We start from the raw sequence: 18,638 nt of genomic DNA on the forward strand, positions 1-18,638 counted from the left end.
GGTTCTTTAGACCATGTGAAAAAGTATATGGCAGGTGGGTCCTCAGTACTGAAATTTGGTTAAACCAAAGAGATTAAAAAAATAGAGGAAAATTGCTGTTTCTGATGTGGGTCATAGGGGTCATAGTCATTTAATGAACATACCTGCACTGAATATTTAGCTCAGGGATTTCATGGCAATTAAAAAATTAAAATGTACGCTGAAGAAAAAGCAAGATTCCTCAGTCTTTTTCCTTAATACGGTGATTGTTACTATTTTAAAGCTAACCCATTGTGGAAGCCCATAGCTTTGCCGGCAAAAACAACGTCCTGCCATCGTTAAAAGTATGTTACAATTTGTGGCTATGTACCCAGCATTTGACATGGAGTGGTGTTCTATTTCAGCCCAAATTTAATTACATGCTCCTTTTATATATTGTGGATGGCTCACAGTAGCAGCATTATTTTGCCTGGTGAAAAACTGGCCACGACTTGTCATAATGGGCTGGTTTATAGAACCACTGAAGTATAGTTACTGCCCTTCATTCAGGAATTATGGCGCCGTAACAACCCTTTACTTACATATACTGCTGAGACAGTAAAAACAGCAAATACACTTCTTAAATCGAGACAGCAGAAATTTCCCCCCAGGGCACTTGGCCCTCATTGTGGCAGTAACATATGCAAGTCTAAGTAACTTCGTTGTCTGTGTTTCGGCACTGCATCATTTCATGGGCAGTTTATAACATTCTAATAATAAAATCGACTCTACATTTGGAGTTGGGCTTCACGAACATTAGATGGTAATGCACACAGCAGAATCTCTAAGTGATTTGTGAGGAAGGTTTAAATTTGGTAATCACACTCCCACTGAGAGGCTCTGCAGAGGAGCTAAAGTGGAATCAGGAGTTAGGCCGTTGCGGTGGCAAAGCCTTCAACCAGGAGAGCGCCTGACCTAGTTTATATCAACACGGATCCTGCATCTGGGTAAAGTCAGGGATGCTTTCATCGTCAGACTCCTAGGACTTAAATAACCTTGGCTTTCCCCTCAAACAATAGAAACCCTCTATAAATCTACACCACTCCTCCCCTCTTTTTTGGCCTCCCCTGTTCTTTCTTTCGTCTTCATGATGTATCTCTGGGGGGAATTTTACAGGGGTAAAGTTTCATTGCCCTCACTGACTGGTTTGTCCTGATATTTCATGTAAATTGCCCTCTGCTTATTCTCGACTTCCTAATCCTTCATAGAGTTGTCCCTAGACTTATTTGTAATACACACGTTTTAAAAGCATGCTCTAAAACATGTCCACTACACTTCTATTTCTGGGGTGGTGGGTTCACCCCACACATCCTTTAGCTTCTAGTAGAATTATATGGCTACCCGTGAAAGGATAGTGCATGGATGCCATAACTCAGACTGCTACCCATTGTTCTGCAGTGACTTGCAAGTGGTCCAAAGGGGCAGATACTTAAAAGGAGATCCTATTCCTCCAGGCTGCTGAGGCCTGGAAGGGTGTGGAGTGGGCAGGGAAGGGGGCAGCCGTGCCAGCCAGCTCACTGCGCCTGTGGGATGCTGCAAACGGATTGGCTAAACTGGACGTTCCTGTAATTGTCAAGCTTTGTGACTTCCTTAAAGGGGATTAAGAAGCTGGGCCAGCATTATGGGTGCATACACCTCTCTGGGAGAGCACTTGGGTTGGTCATGCTTGTGACAGCGAGTCCCCCTTCAGGTCTGCCCCCCATCGCCCCTACCCCCCCTACCTCCCCCCACCCCCTCCCGGCAGGGGCAGGGTGCCCAGGGTGCAGGCGCACTCACCCCCGGAGGGCAGTCCGGCGCAGCTGCCTCCGTGCTGGCAGGGGCTGCGCTCGCAGGCGTCAGGGTAGAGCACGCAGCCCAGCTTCAGCTCGGTCAGGCCCACCACCTCGGCGAAGCTGCTGCGCTTGTTCTGCAGCGGCAGTTCGTTGTTATTCAGCACCACGGAGTCCAGGCAGCCCTGGAAGCCGCTCAGCACCTGCGTGACCCGCGTGTCGGTCAGGCTGCGGATGTTATCCGCCTGCACCAGGGCCCCGAAGTAGATGGTACTCTCGGTGCTCAGCGTCTGGAAGTAGAGGGGCGCCCTGCGCCGCTCCACGTAGCTGTCGTCCAGGGACAGGCTCGTGAAATTGCGGTTGAGCTCCAGGAAGACCGAGTGCCAGCTCCCGTCGTTGACAGCGCGGCCCGAGATGCCCAAGATTCCGGGGCCGCTGCCGCAGTCCAGCTGGAACCACAGCTTGCCGTCCACGATCTGTGCGGGAACGAACACCGCAGCGCTTTTTAATATGCGTCTGGCAATAAGTTCCTGGACACCCTGTTCCCAACCAGCCTGGATTTTAGAATGGACAACGCTTTTGATCCAGCCATAAATCTGCTGTGGTTTGATTTTTAATAATAACTCTCCCTCCTCATTATATGCCGTGCAAATGCATGCCTGATATTTCACAAATCTTCTTGTATTTAGCAATATGACCACAGGTTCAGAAAGCCACACTTACATATTTAAGAATGCTCCTATTCTTTCCGTCTTCATCCTTTAAAAATTCACAGCTATTTCTTGTTTAGGGAGTCTGTTTATTCTCTGTGCCCTTCCTAGTTACTACCAGCACAGGAATGATTTCTGTGGACTCATTAATATTAATTACGAATATTTATTGAACATCTACTATGTGCTAAGCAATGTGCTAGGTGCTATGGGGACCACTGTTAGCAAAAGTGGTCTGCCCTCATGGGGCTTATATTTGAGTGAGGGAGATGGCTGTTAATCAGATCAGCACAGAAATACATATATACTCCCCAGGTAAGTTTGTGTGACTGTGCTGTAGGGGAGAGAAAGAGGCCAGGTAGATTTCTTACTTCGCAGCATCATACATATTTAAGATGTAAAAACCCTCCTATTAAACACTAGCCATCTTCTTAAAACAGTTCTTCAGGACCGCTGCTCATCATTTAGGTTAAGATTATCTCACAAAGTGCTCAGGGCTTGGCCATTTGCTAAGAATGTATGTATATTTGGTGACCTCTGGAACTCCAGAAGGATCTGGTTAACTCTTTACACCTTGTAGATACTTCCAGCCCCTGATCTGGGGTCAGCTACAACAGAGACTTGCCTGCTTTTTTTATTGCACTGGTGCAGAGAGGGCATCCAAATCCCCCCACCCTCAGCAGCCTGACCCCAGAGGGACACCAAAATCAGGAAAGTGTGCTACTAAAGGATGCTGGCGAGTTGAAAGCTGTTGGGCAGGTACTGGTCCTCCATGGAGACCCAGGTTCAACTGTTGCCGAGGACACAGGCTGGCCTTTGAATCCTCTGTCGTCCACCGTCATCTGCATTTCTCAGAAATGCAAGATGGTTTGAGGATCCAGGGATTGAGGGCTGGACCCATGTCTAGTCAACAAATTGTTATTGGTCCCTGAAGGAATTCACAGCTAGAAAACTGTGAAACAGAAGCTACTTTTCTGGTCTTTGTCCCTGGATCTCGTGGAGGCCAGTGTCTCAGTCACGCCAGGGCAGCTGGCCTTTACTTAGGATCTATGTATAGTCCTATGTGAAAACCTGGGTAGAGAACATGAACTTGTGGAGAAAGAGAGGGGAAGGGACAGAAGGGGAGGGAAGACAGACCTTCCAGGCACTAAGTGCCAAGGAGGTACAAATGTCAAGTGAATTCATAGAAATAAACTGAACCAGTCTTTCCAAAATGCGTTTGGCTACTGATAGATCTGTTAGGAACGATCACAACCTCACCCACCCTCACAAATGGGGTATTTTTCTACGCTTCAGTGTCTTCCGCAGAAACTAATTCTTAGGGTCTCTCATGACTGCCCCTATGGCTCTATAAATTTGCTGTCACCCTCTCTTCCTGCATGTAAAGTTTATGCCACATAAATGTGTGTATATGAAAGGCAGGGGCTCTGTGAACCAGGCAGAGCCTTGGGAATTTAGAAATGAGAAATCTAATTCTGGCTTCGTCATGTATCATCCAGGTCCCTTGGAGAGCATCGGTTGGCCCCTCTGGGTTTGAGACTCCTTCTATGGAAAGCTGTGACTTATTTTACAAGGAGACTGACTGTGTCCACTGCAGCACGGTCAGCCCCTCATTCACAGTTAGTACATACATCCTGCGCTCTGTAATGCAAATGTACGAATGTGAAAAGACTGGAGACAAATTTTAGTTTTCTTTTCAGAGACCTTTCGTGTGTAATCTTTGCTGTTGCCTTTGTCATTTTTTCTGTTGTTGTTCAACAAAATGGACTGAATGAATATTGTAAATCAGGCCAGAATACTTGCTCAGTGACAACTCCTGGATAATATCCATATCTTTATTTCAGTGTAAGTAATCAAATGATCAAATGTGACTTTAGGGACTACCTGCCCCTGGCACAGTCCATCTGCTGTTCTGCTCAGTGGCTACAGAGTGGGGTCCCCAGTCTATCGAGGAAAATCTTGTGGTGAGGGTGCAGTTCATCTAAGGTTTGGAAAAGGATGTATTCAATTAATATATTACTTGGTCCATTCCCCTCCCTAACGCCCTACCTCTTGGGATAATAACCAAGTTACAAACTCATCCAGGAGAACTGATGTGGCTCTGACAGCCTCACATACATCGACGTTCTATCACTAAGGAACATAAAATTCTCCTATGGTAACACCGAGCATGGTTAAGTTTCCCTTTTTCTTTCCTGTTGAAAATAATAAGAGCGGCAACACCGCTGAATGAATAGAAAGCCAGATGCCTACATGAGCCTCAGGCTTTTGAAAACAAAAATGATCCGTACCTTCAAAATTCTAGGAGTTTGGAATTATAAGCCTTGTCTAGATGACAAACAAGAGTGTGGATACCAAAAGCTACCTTGCAAAAAGTTAATGTTTGGCCATTTCACAAGTATATTATGCCAGGGGGAGGAAAGAACACTTTCATATCTGAGTCCTCTCATCTTGGAAAATTATGTGCCGATCATATTTAGTTTTTCTGTCTTCAGAATAGGGTTTATCCAGTTTTAAAGGATCTCTCTTTTAAGAGGACAAAGCTTTCTCAAAGCAGAGGGCAAGCTATTTTAATAGAAACTGAGGTGTGCATGAAACTGTAAGAAAAGTCTACAGCGAGGATCTGAATGATGTGCGGGGGACGGGGGAGGGTGCAGAGGCACGTAGGCAATGTGTTCAATGAAATGCATAATTCAGAGTGTGGTCCTACTGTTACGAAATACGCAGGTGTTCAGGGTTGTCTGAAATCGGTGATGTGCTTTAACCTGGATCTTCTGTGGCCTGGAGCTTGGGAGACAAGCTATCAGAGCTATAAGAAGTCATCTTGTAGGAAAGTACGATTTTGAGTAAAAAGTATGAATTATGGCATAAGTCTTACTGCTTCAGATTGTTCATGCGTAGCTCTAGCAAATGCACCATCATGATAAAACTTTTAAGGGGGTCATTAAATATTCTTTGAAAAGCGAACTTCTTGAAAACCTATTTTTAAGGCAGCCATGAATAGCTATCTGGCATACAGTAGATGCTCAAAAAATACACTTTGAATGAATACGTGAGTGAATAAATCTCATTCCTTCAAATCTCTTCTTTTGATAAACACTGCTGTACTCCTGATCTGTTTGCCACTGCCAGAGGGCCAGGTCCACTACTGATTGGTTTAGGCAAGTCAATGATTCTCTCTGAATCTCAGTTTCCTCACAGGCGAAAAAGTAGGCACTCACATCTATGCACAGGAGAGTGAGAATAAAAATATATGTACGTGAAAGTACTTCATAAACTCTTAGGTATTTCATTATTACTATAACGTGTAATTATAAGTTAGCTCACTTCTCAGTGATAGCTTTCATATATCCTTGAAACTCTGGAATCTTGTGAGGTCTTCCTTGTTACTCTTCTGATCTGTGTTGCAAGGATCTGGCTCTTCCCAGTGGACTGTTTTATAAACCAAATGAGCTTTCCTTGACTATCTTCCTCTTAGTCCTGGGGTCTTAACTAGCCATGTCTGAGAATCATCAAAATGAAGTCATGTTTCATCTATAACTTTCCCCAAAGATCAAATGTGATATTTCTAGATTAACAAGCAAGTACTTCTTGTGCTTCTGCTATAATATTGCACCTGAGAGATTAACATAGGGAAAAAGTTACTTGTGTCTCTCCTGGTGATCTGACATGTTTCTTTTATAGGTTCGAGGACAGCCACAGCATCTATCCCACCATTTTCATCCTGACTTTGGCTGCCAGGAAACTCAGAGTTATGGTTTGTGTTCAACTAACCCCTGGTCTAGATTTTTCAATGACGATATTCTGTCCGTCCCTATTTCATTGGTTGAGTCTTAACCTTTTGTTTTCATCTTTTTTAAAATTTAAGTATAATTGACTTATCAGGTGTGCCACATGACTCAATATTTTTATACATTACAAAATGATCATCAGCGATAAGTCTGGTTACCATCTGTTGCCATACAAAGTTACTACAATATTAATGACTACATTCCCTACACTGTACATTACATCCTCATGACTTATAACTGGAAGTTTGTACCTCCTAATCCCCTTCCCCTATTTTACCTATCCTTGCTTTCATCTTAATGGTGCTTTGATTTTATTGCATTTGAGTATTTATGGTAAGCCTGGAATCTCTTTTGGAAGAAGACAGGGTATCAATGATGAACAGAAGAACGAGCGCCTTTACTGCTGCTAAAAGACAGCGTTGCTCCTCGTCCATGAGAATGTTCACTTCCCGAGGTCTCCATGCAGTTCTTCAACTGTCTTGAAGGGGTGCCCTTCACCCCACAGATCGTCTTAAGTACTTTTTAGGGAATGTGCTTTAACCGGGAAAATATAAACAACCAAGAGGTGCAGTTTAAACAAAGCGTTTCAGCGTAGTCATTGAACCAAAGTGCAAGGCACATACTGTGCCTAAAGCCAATGAAATTAAATCTTGCATGAGGCTGAAAATGTTAAGCAAACAGATTCAAATCCCCTAAGTGGATATTCCTGGCAACTGTAGGAAAGTATCTGCAGTAGTTCAGTACAGCTCTGTCCTGCTTTGGGCAAAGCCAACATATGAAAAGCAAACTTACAGAACAGACAGATGGGGGGTGATCATTCGCATCACGGAGGGACTAAGGGAAGGGTTCCTTCAAATAGCAACCATCCCTAGTTTATGAGAATTCCGTTTATAGAGATTCAGTTTACACAACTTTCAGAAACACGCTTGTTTCACGAAATACAATATACCTTAGGAGCTAGCGCTGACTAAAAGGTTTAATTATTCTTCTTTCCCATCTCCAGGGTTTTGCACATTTTAGACACTTGCCAGTGAAGTGTCAAATGGCAAGCTCCGCTTTAGGATCGAGCCATTCACGTCCAATATTTTTGTTCTCTTTCAAATTTAACGCCATTTAAGAGAATTGCTAATAGAAAGTATTTGCCTCCTAAGGACGTTCAGCAACAAGCCTTACTGAAGCTTGAAGGGGAGAGGTGCGAGGTCAGCGACACCCAGGCTCAGCCCCTGGGGGCTGGTACGTCTGAATGGGCAGAGCACCTTCCCAGTAATTATACAAACCCCACTGCTCAGGGCTAGTTAGAAAGTGAGCTAAGGACCCTAGGCAGGTTGCTTCACAGGCTAGGTTAAAAAGACAGAACTTAGGTTTTTGAATTTATATTCTTCCACCATGAAGATCTGGTTGGAATTCATTGTTTTCTAAAACTGTGCATCCAGAGCGTTTAGCTTGTTTTCTTTTGAAAACACTGCTTTCCTAACAGAGCTGAAATTATTCTCTGAGTTGAATGAGTCAGGGTATTGGGAGATTGCCCATGAAAATGGCCCACTTTAAACTCCAGCTCTGTGCTCACTCCCTCTGGACACCAAGTAATACCTGGCAGTACAAGAAGGAGGTACATAAAGGTCTATGTGGTAGGAGAAGCCACAGGCATTTAATGTCCTACATACTTTCCTCCCTCCAGGGTTAAAGCCTGGGTCATCTAATCAACTTGGATGTGACCTAGCAATCAAAGAACAGAAGCTAAAAAAGCCCACCATGATCCCAGTTAAGCTTAGTGACAGAACAGTAGGAAGGAGAAAATCGCTAGCCATTTCCACTTGGATGGGTATCTCCTACTGGACAGACTTCACCCGTCTCTGAACACACTTACGGTGGGCTGGCATAGCAGCCTGGTGAGAATAACGTTCAATTAAACATGTCTTCCTCCTACTTTTCCCTTCTCCTCTCATCCTGGAAGGCTTAATCTTGTCTACAGATGCCCAGATGTGATTCTGGATGAAATGAGTTATAGTTACAAAACTGAGAGCTGGGGAGAGCATCGAGATAAAGAGCATGGTGTGAGAGACACTGGAAGTCAGGTCCAGGCCTGCCACTTATTAGCTGTACAGCTTTGGGTAAATAACTTAACCTCTCTGAACCTCTATATGCTCCTTGATCAAATGGGGCTGATCATATATATATATAACACATTTATTATATTAGCTTTATGACACAAATCAAATGAGGCATGTCATGCTGTTAGTATTATTGTTGTTGTTTTCATGAAGGGACCAGAAGCTCTGACCTGACTACAAATGCCAGACTTGCTCTAAAGCAGTGGTCCCCAACCTTTTTGGCACCAGGGACCAGTTTCGTGGAAGACAATTTTTCCGCAGACAGGCTGGGGTGGGGTTAGGGTTGGGGAGATGGTTCAGGAGGTAATGCGAGTGATTGGGGGATGGTTCAGGAGGTAATGCGAGCGATGGGGGGGATGGTTCAGGCGGTAATGTAAGTGATGGGGGGGAGGGTGGTTCAGGCGGTAATTGGAGCGATGGGGGGGGATGGTTCAGGTGGTAATTGGAGCGATCGGAGGGATGGTTCAGGCGGTAACGCGAGCGATGGGCGGGAGGGTGTTTCAGGCGGTAACACGAGTGATGCGGGGATGGTTCAGTCGGTAATTGGAGAGATGCGGGGGATGGCTCAGGCGGTAACACGAGCGATGGGGAGCGATGGGGAGCGATGGGGCGCGCCAGGTAAAGTTTAGCTCACCCACCTGCCGCTCACCTCCTGCTGTGCAGCCCGGTTCCTAACAGGCCGCAGACTGGTACCCGGCCACGGCCCAGGGCTTGGGGACCCCCTGCTCTAAAGGAAATCTGGTGCCTTTGGAGGGTTTCTGAGGCTGGACATGTTTTAAAAATTGGTATACTTGGGCCATAAGAGGGCATATGGAATCTTCTACAGCCCAAATGTCCAGCTTCTTCCCTGAGCGAGAACACAAGTGACCTTCTACCCGTGTTGTAGAAGAGGATACAGTCAGTCTATTGAAAGGACCACCCTACCGTGGAATTGATCAGGAAACACATTCTAACGAACTGATGAGTGATTACAACTCAGAGGAGGCCGGCTCTTGAACCTACTCCAGAGAGAGGTGCCCCAGTCTCCGAAGAGCTAATTTTGAAGCTGAATGTATGAAAGGAAATGGGGTGTTGGCACACTTCCCACTTCTGCTGCTGCTCCCCTGGCCCTAAAGCCGGCTTCTGGTTTCTGAACTTAAAAGACAAAATGATTTCAGACCCCAATCCAAGAGCCAAAATACTAACATGAGAACTGACGGCGGGAAAAGAGAACCTATTTTCATTACCTTCAGAATGATGCAGGGGTTTGCTCTGGTGTACATTATAATCCCATTGCTTTGCAGTGTTCGCAGACGCAGGGCCAGTTTAAAGTCCTCTTCTTTGCTATTTTCAGAAAGCCGGTATTTGATGTAACTGTTTCCAGCAAAGCTGAGAGAAGTGTGCCCTGAAAAGACCATGATGAGGAGATATAGATACTTTTAACATCCAGAAACGAGCAGGGACACATGAAACCACCCAACAACTACCAAGCAAGTGGATGAAAGACCATGGGAAGTTAGGGAAGCCACTGAGGAGAAACCATTTTGGATTAAAAACTGTTTCTCCATTTCAGGTCACACTCTAATTTCAAAGTGAAAAAAAATTTACTAGTCAGATGCTGAAAAATCTTAGTTCTCTCATGTCAAGGACAAGTTGGTATATTCTCTAACCTGAATTTTCTTAGTGTCACTAAATTCCCAATTCTATTTTCTAAAATTAGCACTATTAAAAGATATCCCTTTATGCCCACCCTCATCACTTAGATATTTAAGAATTTTCAATACTATGAAACAAGGGAAAGATAAAACTATTCTCAAAGAATATTCAGGGCTTCCCTGGGGGCGCAGTGGTTGAGGGTCCGCCTGCCAATGCAGGGGACGTGGGTTCGTGCCCCGGTCCGGGAGGATCCCACATGCCGCGGAGCGGCTGGGCCCGTGAGCCATGGCCACTGAGCCTGCGCGTCCGGAGCCTGTGCTCCGCAATGGGAGAGGCCACAGCAGTGAGAGGCCCGCGTACCGCAAAAAAACAAACAAAAAAAGAATATCCATATTTCCCAAGCATCCTAATGCAGAACAGACAACTTAGGTCATTTGCACAAATGTTGATAAGGATAATGATATAAAGGAAGTTCATGTCTTGTGCAGTCACAGCTCTGCCTTTTGACCATCAATTTCAAGGCTCCCCTTCCTAGAATCTTTGGTTGCACCCACATCACCCAATTCTGAGTTAACCCTCTCTTTTTTTATTGTCTCCATCTTTATGTTTTAACAAGCAAAGTAATGGCTGAAAAGCCCTCTGGCTGGGGGGTGGGGGGAAGGGTGGAAAGTGTGGAAATATGCCAAATGGATGATAATCGTGGATTATGAAGAGTTTTCCATATGGAAAGGAGAAGGGAGAAGGGCGGAAAGGGACACCTGAAGTTAGGAGACTTGGCCTTACTGTCACCCTGCAGACCCACCTGCTGTGTACACAGCAGGTGTGTTGGGGTGAGGTCAGCATAAATATCTTTTAAGTCTAAGCCCTAGAAGCCTTCAAAGGCAAGTATGCGGGTGATCTCTTCAGTTCAGGGGCAGCTCCATTCTCGAAGTCAACTCTGAAAGAGCTTTGGCTTCCATTTTTAAGAACGGTGCTTGTCTTTGCAAAGGCTGAGTTTCTAGAACCCAGTGCTTAACAAGTGCCTTGCAAATACTAGGCGTATTTATTCCCATTATAATGGCTATTATAATCATCACTCAATAAATATTTCTTGGATTCCAAAATTGGTATCAGTGTGCCTATATTTGAAATACATCTTCTACCAAAAAAAAGGTTCTATTGGTACCAAAAATGAACAGGACTCTTTTTAGAGGAAAGAAGTGGTAGAGCATATGTGAATCAAAAGAAGTACTGAAGTTGAGTGATAATCAGACATGGAGGATCATTTGGATTGAAGTAACAAAAATACTGATTTTTTTTCTTTCTTTAAGAAACAGAGGTGAGCACCTCCCTCGCCTTTTGGGAACACGCAGTTAGTTGTACATGTGCAGTGGAGAGTCTCTTGATCTAGGCTGGACTTACCCTACAGAAGGTCAACTGAACTGGCTCAGCTTTACCTTCTGTTGAAAGGTGGAGGCTCTGAACATCAAAGGCCATGCCACAGATACTCCGACTCCTCTGCCTAACCAACAGCCTTCTATTTTCCATAATTTCACACCCTTAACATCCATGTGACATGATTGAAACACATGCTGTGACCTCCCATTATATAAGGAGCCCACAGGCATTGCATGTTTCCTGAGCACAGGCTGCAGCTGTAATAAATCTCAAGTATTTGAGGGGGGAGGCTAGCTGGGGTCCATGCGGAAGGAAAACGTTGCATGCAGACAGAATGTGAATTTAGACCCTCGTCATCCTGCCCCGCTCTGCACCTGAGCACTCTCCGAGCTTCCCCGGTGGACACTGGCAGAGGAACGGTCTCCTGCTGGCTTCGTAACCGACACACTGCATGTCCCCTGGACACGGCTTCTCCACGCAAGGATCGTTGGACCCTGGGCACAGTCCTCCTGTGACAGAGGGGAACACGCATGATCAGTAGAAAGGCAATCACTCTACACTCCAGGAAGTCCAGGAAGCACAGGAATGGGTCAAGAGCTGGGCTCTATAGGCTCTGAGCTGAGAGACAAAATGGCCGCCCAGAAGCAGGAATGCCTGCGTGAGCTTCACCTGGTGTGGGTGCCCATCAAACATCCCTGCATCTGCCAAAAGCTCACTGCCAGAGAGAAGTACGTTGGGGGCAAAGAGTCAATGGAGCTCCTCTGTTTAGGATAAAATATGCTAAGGTTGTGACTGGGCCAACTTCTGGTGAAGAAAGATCATACCACGTGGGCTCTCGTGTCTTTATTGGATGGGGCTCCTGCATACTGGGGGCCATTTGAATGCATCACTTGAGTTTAGACTTCTTCTATGCTCCTTGCCTGGAGCCCTGAAAATCTTAGGTAGACTTCACAAGACGTCAGCTGTTGTTTTCAGACTGAGGGAAAAAAGACTTTTCTAAAGAAAAGTATGACTCATTCTAGATTGTGAAAGCACAACTCGCATCCTTTCCTAATCCCTTCTGCTCCCTGCTATTGTATTGATTAGCTGTAAATGTGCCCTGCTGGCTATCAAACATAGCAGAATTTTCCTTGGCAAAGGAAGGCTTCCTTTTCACCTGTTCAATGTTCATAGCACAGTGAGATGAAAGGTTAATTCCTCAGAAAGAAAATTCTGGAAGGCAGATTATCTGATTAAGGTGGAATTCAGGACCCAAGGGAGTTTTTCAGAACTGTGGTGACGGCAACTATGGGTCCACCAAAGAAAACGCACTTTCCAAAGGTCTTGGATATTTCAAACGTAATTAGGTGAGAGTTTAGGTGGTAAAAGGACTGTAGAAAAGAAGACACAAATTGAAAACAACTCACAGCTGGGTTAGCAGTGGACCAAAGAAGCACCTTTTCTCTGGGAACCAAGAGAAAAGGGCCTTAGCAGCATCTTTCCTCAGCAAGATCTGGCCCATTCTCATCTTCCTTTCTATACCAACTCTTTCCTCCTCATTAAGCATATCATTCCATTATACAGTCATTTCTTTGCCCAGGAGAAAGCAGACATTTAATGCTAACTACACATAAACATTTTAGGAACTGTAATCCTGGAGGGGAGAGATGTAAGTATAGCACTAGCAAACTCAGAGTTCATAAATCTTATTTTCCACTGGTTGAGAGCTCAGCCGTAAAAGATACTCTTGGCAATGACCCAGCTTACAAAGTCTTAGAAGATGAAGGGATTTTTAACTGAAAATTCGGACTGATCTTCACAAATGGTTCTAAAAGACCTGAGTGCCCTGAAATACATCTTCCTCATTTCATTCCAAGAAATCTTTATTCCTGCCATGTATTTATCAATATTTATAGAACCTAAAACAGCTGTTCAGCCACCTTATGATCTGTTTCAAGTGGCTTTTGATACCAGATTTTTTTTTTTAATTTTTAATTTTTTAATTTTTTTGGCCACACCATGTGGCATGCGGGATCGTAGTTCCCTGACAAGGGATCAAACCCGTGCCCCCTGAAGTGGAAGTGCGAAGTCTTTACACTGGACCACCAGGGAGGTCCCTTCAAGAGGCTTTGGATAACCAGTTTTGGAATTTTTGATGCATTCATCCAACAAAAAAAAAATTTTTAGGGCCAGCGAGGTAATAGGCCTGGACATATAAAGATAAAAAAAAAAAAGGTCCCATCTCTTCCTCCCCACAGGAAACGACACACACACAAACACATGATTACAGTACAATAAAGTAACTGCATTGCGAGAGGTATGTGAGTGCAAGGGAAGCCCTAGAGAAGGAACAATTGTGTTTCCTGGGAGAATGTCAGAAGTCCTTGCAGAGGAAGAAAGCATTTTAAAAACTCTGGCTTGAAGGATGAGCTCTTTTGAGTAGCAAGGAACTGTGTTTCTTGGGAATGAATCTACCATCGTTAGTGGCTTGACCGCATGCACGTGTTAATGTTTACTTACGGTAAGTTCACAACTCTCCCAGCCTACTCTGTACTGTCTCCATGATTGGATTCATTTCCGTTTCTGAGGCCTGCAAACTCCTAGGTGGCTCCTACCTGTTGACTAGTTAGCATGGGCTCAAAAATGGAACCACGCCACAGGGAGGTAGCAATGAGCATAAAGGAATCACAGAATTCATCCCATCAAATGGATGTAACTCTAAATTACCTGGGCATTAATTTCCAGTTAGACATGGGAACAGTAATTTATGTATTTAAGAAGTCTGTTCCTTTCCATTCTGTGGACGTGCCTCTTCCCAGGTCCTAGTTTAGCCGGCCAAAAGATGTCCTTTCTATAAATGTCTGTGTTTGTTTCTGAGATACAGCTACATATACTACATTCAGAGTCTTTTTTGCCCTAATGCAATGGCTACGTTGCTTAGAAAACTTGCATTATGAATAATGCAGTTTCAAAGCCTCTGTTTGAAAGGGGAAAAGAGGACTAGATAATTTCAAACCCATGATAGCAAAGCTATTTTCTCCTGCCAGGAGTTATGGTAAAAAAATAATAATGGGGCTTCCCTGGTGGCGCAGTGGTTGAGAATCTGCCTGCCAATGCAGCGGACACGGGTTCGAGCCCTGGTCTGGGAAGATCTCACATGCCGCGGAGCAACTAGGCCCGTGAGCCATGGCCGCTGAGCCTGCGCGTCTGGAGCCTGTGCTCCGCAATGGGGGAGGCCGTGACAGTGAGAGGCCCGCGCACCGCGATGAAGAGTGGCCCCTGCTTGCCGCAACTGGAGAAAGCCCTCGCACAGAACCGAAGACCCAAACACAGCAAAAATAAATAAATAAATTAATAAACTCCTACCCCCAACATCTTAAAAAAAAAAAAAAAAAATAATAATAATAAAAATTTAAGAAAAAATTTAAAAAAAACCAGCTGTAAGTGCATATAATAAAGGTTAAACACTGTATTTCAGAATAAACACAGCATTTGAGTACTTCTCCCTTTTATTCACATGTTTTGGCCTTTTCTTTTACCACCAGTCCTGCCCTGGTAGTTAGCATTGGGCTTCTCACTTTATCACCCATATCGCTTATATTGGGTTAAAGCACAAAGTCACTTAGATCGGTAACTGGAGTTCAAATTCACAGCTCTTTTTCTTCTTCTTTCCTTATGTCATAACCGTAGAACCCATATAGTTAAATTCATTAAATTAATGAATTGCATTAGATCCAGCCCCCCTTATAAAAACTCTAGCTGGAAGACAGATAGAAAATATATTAATATATTATAATAAGTGCATTCTAAATTAATATAAATATTAAACATATAATAATGTATATTTCTATTCATTCCAGCAGTCATTGACTTTGATAGGTTATTTTTCCTTCCTTTTCTTTTTAATAGGTTTCCTAAGGCAGAAGGGACAGTTCTGGCAAGCGATCTGCCTCTCGATGGTTTAAAAATCCTAGGGGGCCTCCTCCCTGCCTCCCGGCCCGGGACGGGAGTAGCCGTAAACGTTCTGGCTCCAGCTGCTGCTGTCAGTTTGCTCTGTTCACCGTCTGCTCTCTTGTGGCTCAAGGAAGTATGAAGGCAGATTAGAGTCTGGACGTCAGTGTAAATGTAACATGCTCCTTAGCTGGGGACAGATGTGAGCATGTGCACGAAATGCAGTCTTTTCCAAGTAGAGAAAGACTTCTGGTTACTGAAAAACAGGTTTCCCCAAACCAAATACTCCCCATATGCGATACTGTAGTTCTTCCCTCTCTTCAACTATGATAAGGAATTAGGTCCTTTCTGAAATATTTATCATGAGAGGGACTTGACCCTCATACGCCAACCCTGAACAATGCCGTGTGTCCTTTGACCTCCCATGTACCCAGGCCTGGGTCTTTGGGACACTTTCCTGGGGATAACAACCCTCTTCCCAGCCAAAGCCGTAAAGTTTCCAGCAACACAGAATCCAGTATGCTTTCAATGGGTGTTGAGGGGTTAACTTGTTTTTAGAAAACATATGCTCACATCATCCCCTTTGCAGAGAAGCACTCATGCCTGCTATCGTTAGGAGTCTTAAAGACCCTCTCTCTGGTGGAGGAAAGTGCCTCATCCACTCCCATACAACCGTTAAGGGACAACAGTGTCTGCTCCCATTGGCTTCTGGGAGGAAGTTTATCTTATTAACTGTCGTTAAATAATCCAGGTTTAATTAACTTGTTCTGTGATCAGTGACAGCTTGGGGGGAATGCAGGCTCTAGACCTTCATGATCTGCATCTCCAGGCATCCATCAGTTTGGTGCCAGAGTGAGCATGAAGGGAGAAAGGTCCCACTTTATCAAACCCACTGACACCATTTGTGGTGAGTCAGGGCAGGGCAGAAGGATCAGATGTTTTTAGCAATTGTCAGAGCATAAAGCAGGCAGAGAAATCTCTGTTTCCCATCCCTAGGTCCCCTCTGGAAGGTGGGGCACTGTAATAGGAAAGGGTGCGGCATTGACAGGCAGCAGCCCTGGATTTTGGCCCTGACTAGTTATTCAAAATATTTCCTGTGTGGCTCTGAACAAGTCACTTGACTTCTCTGGGTCTTGCTTTTCTTTTGTGAAAAATGAGGATAATGATTCTTCGTAGAGTTGTGAGCATTAGATGGGTTAATGTATGTGAAAGCAACTTGTAAAGAAAAAAAATTAGAATAAAAACAAATTACTACAATGTCCCCAAACTGGAGACACTAGGCTGACAATATGGCAGAGATCTAAACTCCAGTGTAATCCTTTTCTTGCTGTTCTTTCTGGGTCAGATTCACGATTTGTAAACTGACAGATGATATGAAATACTGTGTGCACGGGAGGAGCTTTTTATTAATCAGCGTCACAGGCCATGTGCAGCTGGGTTAGCCCCTCCACAAGCTTATCTCGGACAGAGGTATTCTTTTCACAAAGTCTCTCTACCAGGAGAAATGTGCCCATGATGTGGCCATTCATCACAAGGATTACCACCCCTGAAACTTCGCTCGGTTGGAAATTTAGGTCACTTTCTACAGAGCTGACAATATACAATTCACTTGAGCAGAAGCTCAGAGCTTTGGAACCTGCAGGGAGGAGGAAGGTGATCCTCCCGTGGTTTTAAAAGGGTCTTACTTCCCTATGTATGACTCTCCTCTCCTTATCTCCCCAGAATTCCCACAGCTCCCAGCGTTAAGTCTATGCCTTTAGCTAATACATCAGTATTTAGCTGTGACTATTATTGCTGCCACTTTGAGCTTATTCAACCTCTTGATTTATATCACTGCCTCATTATACTGAGAATCTAATGACTGATGGTAAACATCCTACACCCTGAGTTCGCATGCTTTGCCAAGATGCCACGTCTCAGCCGATGCCACATAAGTCAATAAGCTTCCTTCTTAATTCCTGGCCTGAAGTTTTAAAGCACATTCTCCTAAGGTCCCTTGGCTTTGAAGTGGTTTCTTGTGGTTCTCCCAGAAGCACAGAATCATGTTGATTGGTGTTTGCTTGGCTCTGCCATGTTTTCTGGATGATTCTGCTAAAGGCTGAGTACAGTTTCATTCAACATATCCTCTCTGGGGCAGCTGTGTGTGGATGGAATATATAAGGGGTTATCCACATGGTGAGAAGCTGGTATCACCTCCACACTGGGTACCTCCAAACCTCTCCTGGCACTTCCAGGACTCATGCATGCTGGAGATCAGGGATCTGCAGAGACATATCTGTTGTGAATGAGAAATAAAAACTTCCCAGTTTTTAGGGGGAATCTGGTTAAGATTCGGAGATAACCCTAAATTATTCAGAATCCCTGGGGTTGGGACAATGGACTCTGTCCTTTGAGAATTAGCATTAACAATCCCCAGCCCAAGTGCAAACCCAATCTCAGGTTGTTTTATGTTTGTTTGTTGTTTTTTTTTTTTTTTTGTGGTACGCGGGCCTCTCACTGTTGTGGCCTCTCCTGTTGCGGAGCACAGGCTCCGGACGCGCAGGCTCAGCGGCCATGGCTCACGGGCCCAGCCGCTCCGCAGCATGTGGGATCTTCCCGGACCGGGGCACGAACCCGTGTCCCCTGCATCGGCAGGCGGACTCTCAACCACTGCGCCACCAGGGAAGCCCTGTTTTATGTTTTTTAAAAACTCATCAAGGCTAAGTTTTAAGTGTCTTACTGCCTTGCAGAAGCGTTCATCATTTTATTTTATTTTATTGTGCTTACGAGAAGTACATCACTGTGGCTGCCTCTCACAGGCTCCTTTTACCTGTCTTACCATATTTTTCCAGGACTGTCCAGACTCCCCACCATCCAACTCAATCCAACTGAGCTCCCTGTTGTTCGCTCAGTACATGATGCCAGTTCTTGGCCCATGAGAATGGGGACCATGTTAGCCTCACTCACCACTGTATCTCCAGCAGCCCGCCTAGGGCTTGGAAAAGTATTTAATTCACTGTTGAGTGAGTGAGCAAATGAAAGGGTGCCCCGAATCCCTGGGCTTTTCTCTTCACTTCTCTCTCTGCTCAAAATACCTTCCCAGGACTATTCATTGCTTCCAGCGCCTTTCATGGACCCCTTCAAGTAGGACAGAGGATTCCTTCCTTTATGCTTTTTCTGTGCCCCAACTACAGGAATGACAACTCTTTCTAGCTCCTATTTTTCACAGCCAAGGAGCAAAGGAACTTCTGTTGTTTGTCTAGAAAAAGAGATTCAAGGGGTCCTAAAAACTATCCTTAGATGACTGGAGGGCATCTT

At 44.7% G+C, this 18,638-nt stretch overlaps 1 protein-coding gene across 2 annotated transcripts in view; it reads right to left on the bottom strand.

Annotated features, from left to right (window-relative positions):
- Nucleotides 1–18,638, bottom strand: part of FAT3 (FAT atypical cadherin 3) — a 560,699-nt gene that overhangs the window by 21,751 nt on the left and 520,310 nt on the right. For both annotated transcript variants that reach the window (XM_060017235.1, XM_060017234.1), the window contains exons 19-21: nt 11,786–11,920; nt 9,626–9,783; nt 1,795–2,263 (exon numbers count right to left, since the gene is read on the bottom strand). In XM_060017235.1, the coding sequence (XP_059873218.1) occupies nt 1,795–2,263; nt 9,626–9,783; nt 11,786–11,920 (762 nt within the window). The remainder of the gene's footprint in view (nt 1–1,794; nt 2,264–9,625; nt 9,784–11,785; nt 11,921–18,638) is intronic.

The sequence above is a fragment of the Delphinus delphis genome, chromosome 8 (assembly GCF_949987515.2).
Source record: "Delphinus delphis chromosome 8, mDelDel1.2, whole genome shotgun sequence".
Classification (NCBI taxonomy): domain Eukaryota; kingdom Metazoa; phylum Chordata; class Mammalia; order Artiodactyla; family Delphinidae; genus Delphinus; species Delphinus delphis.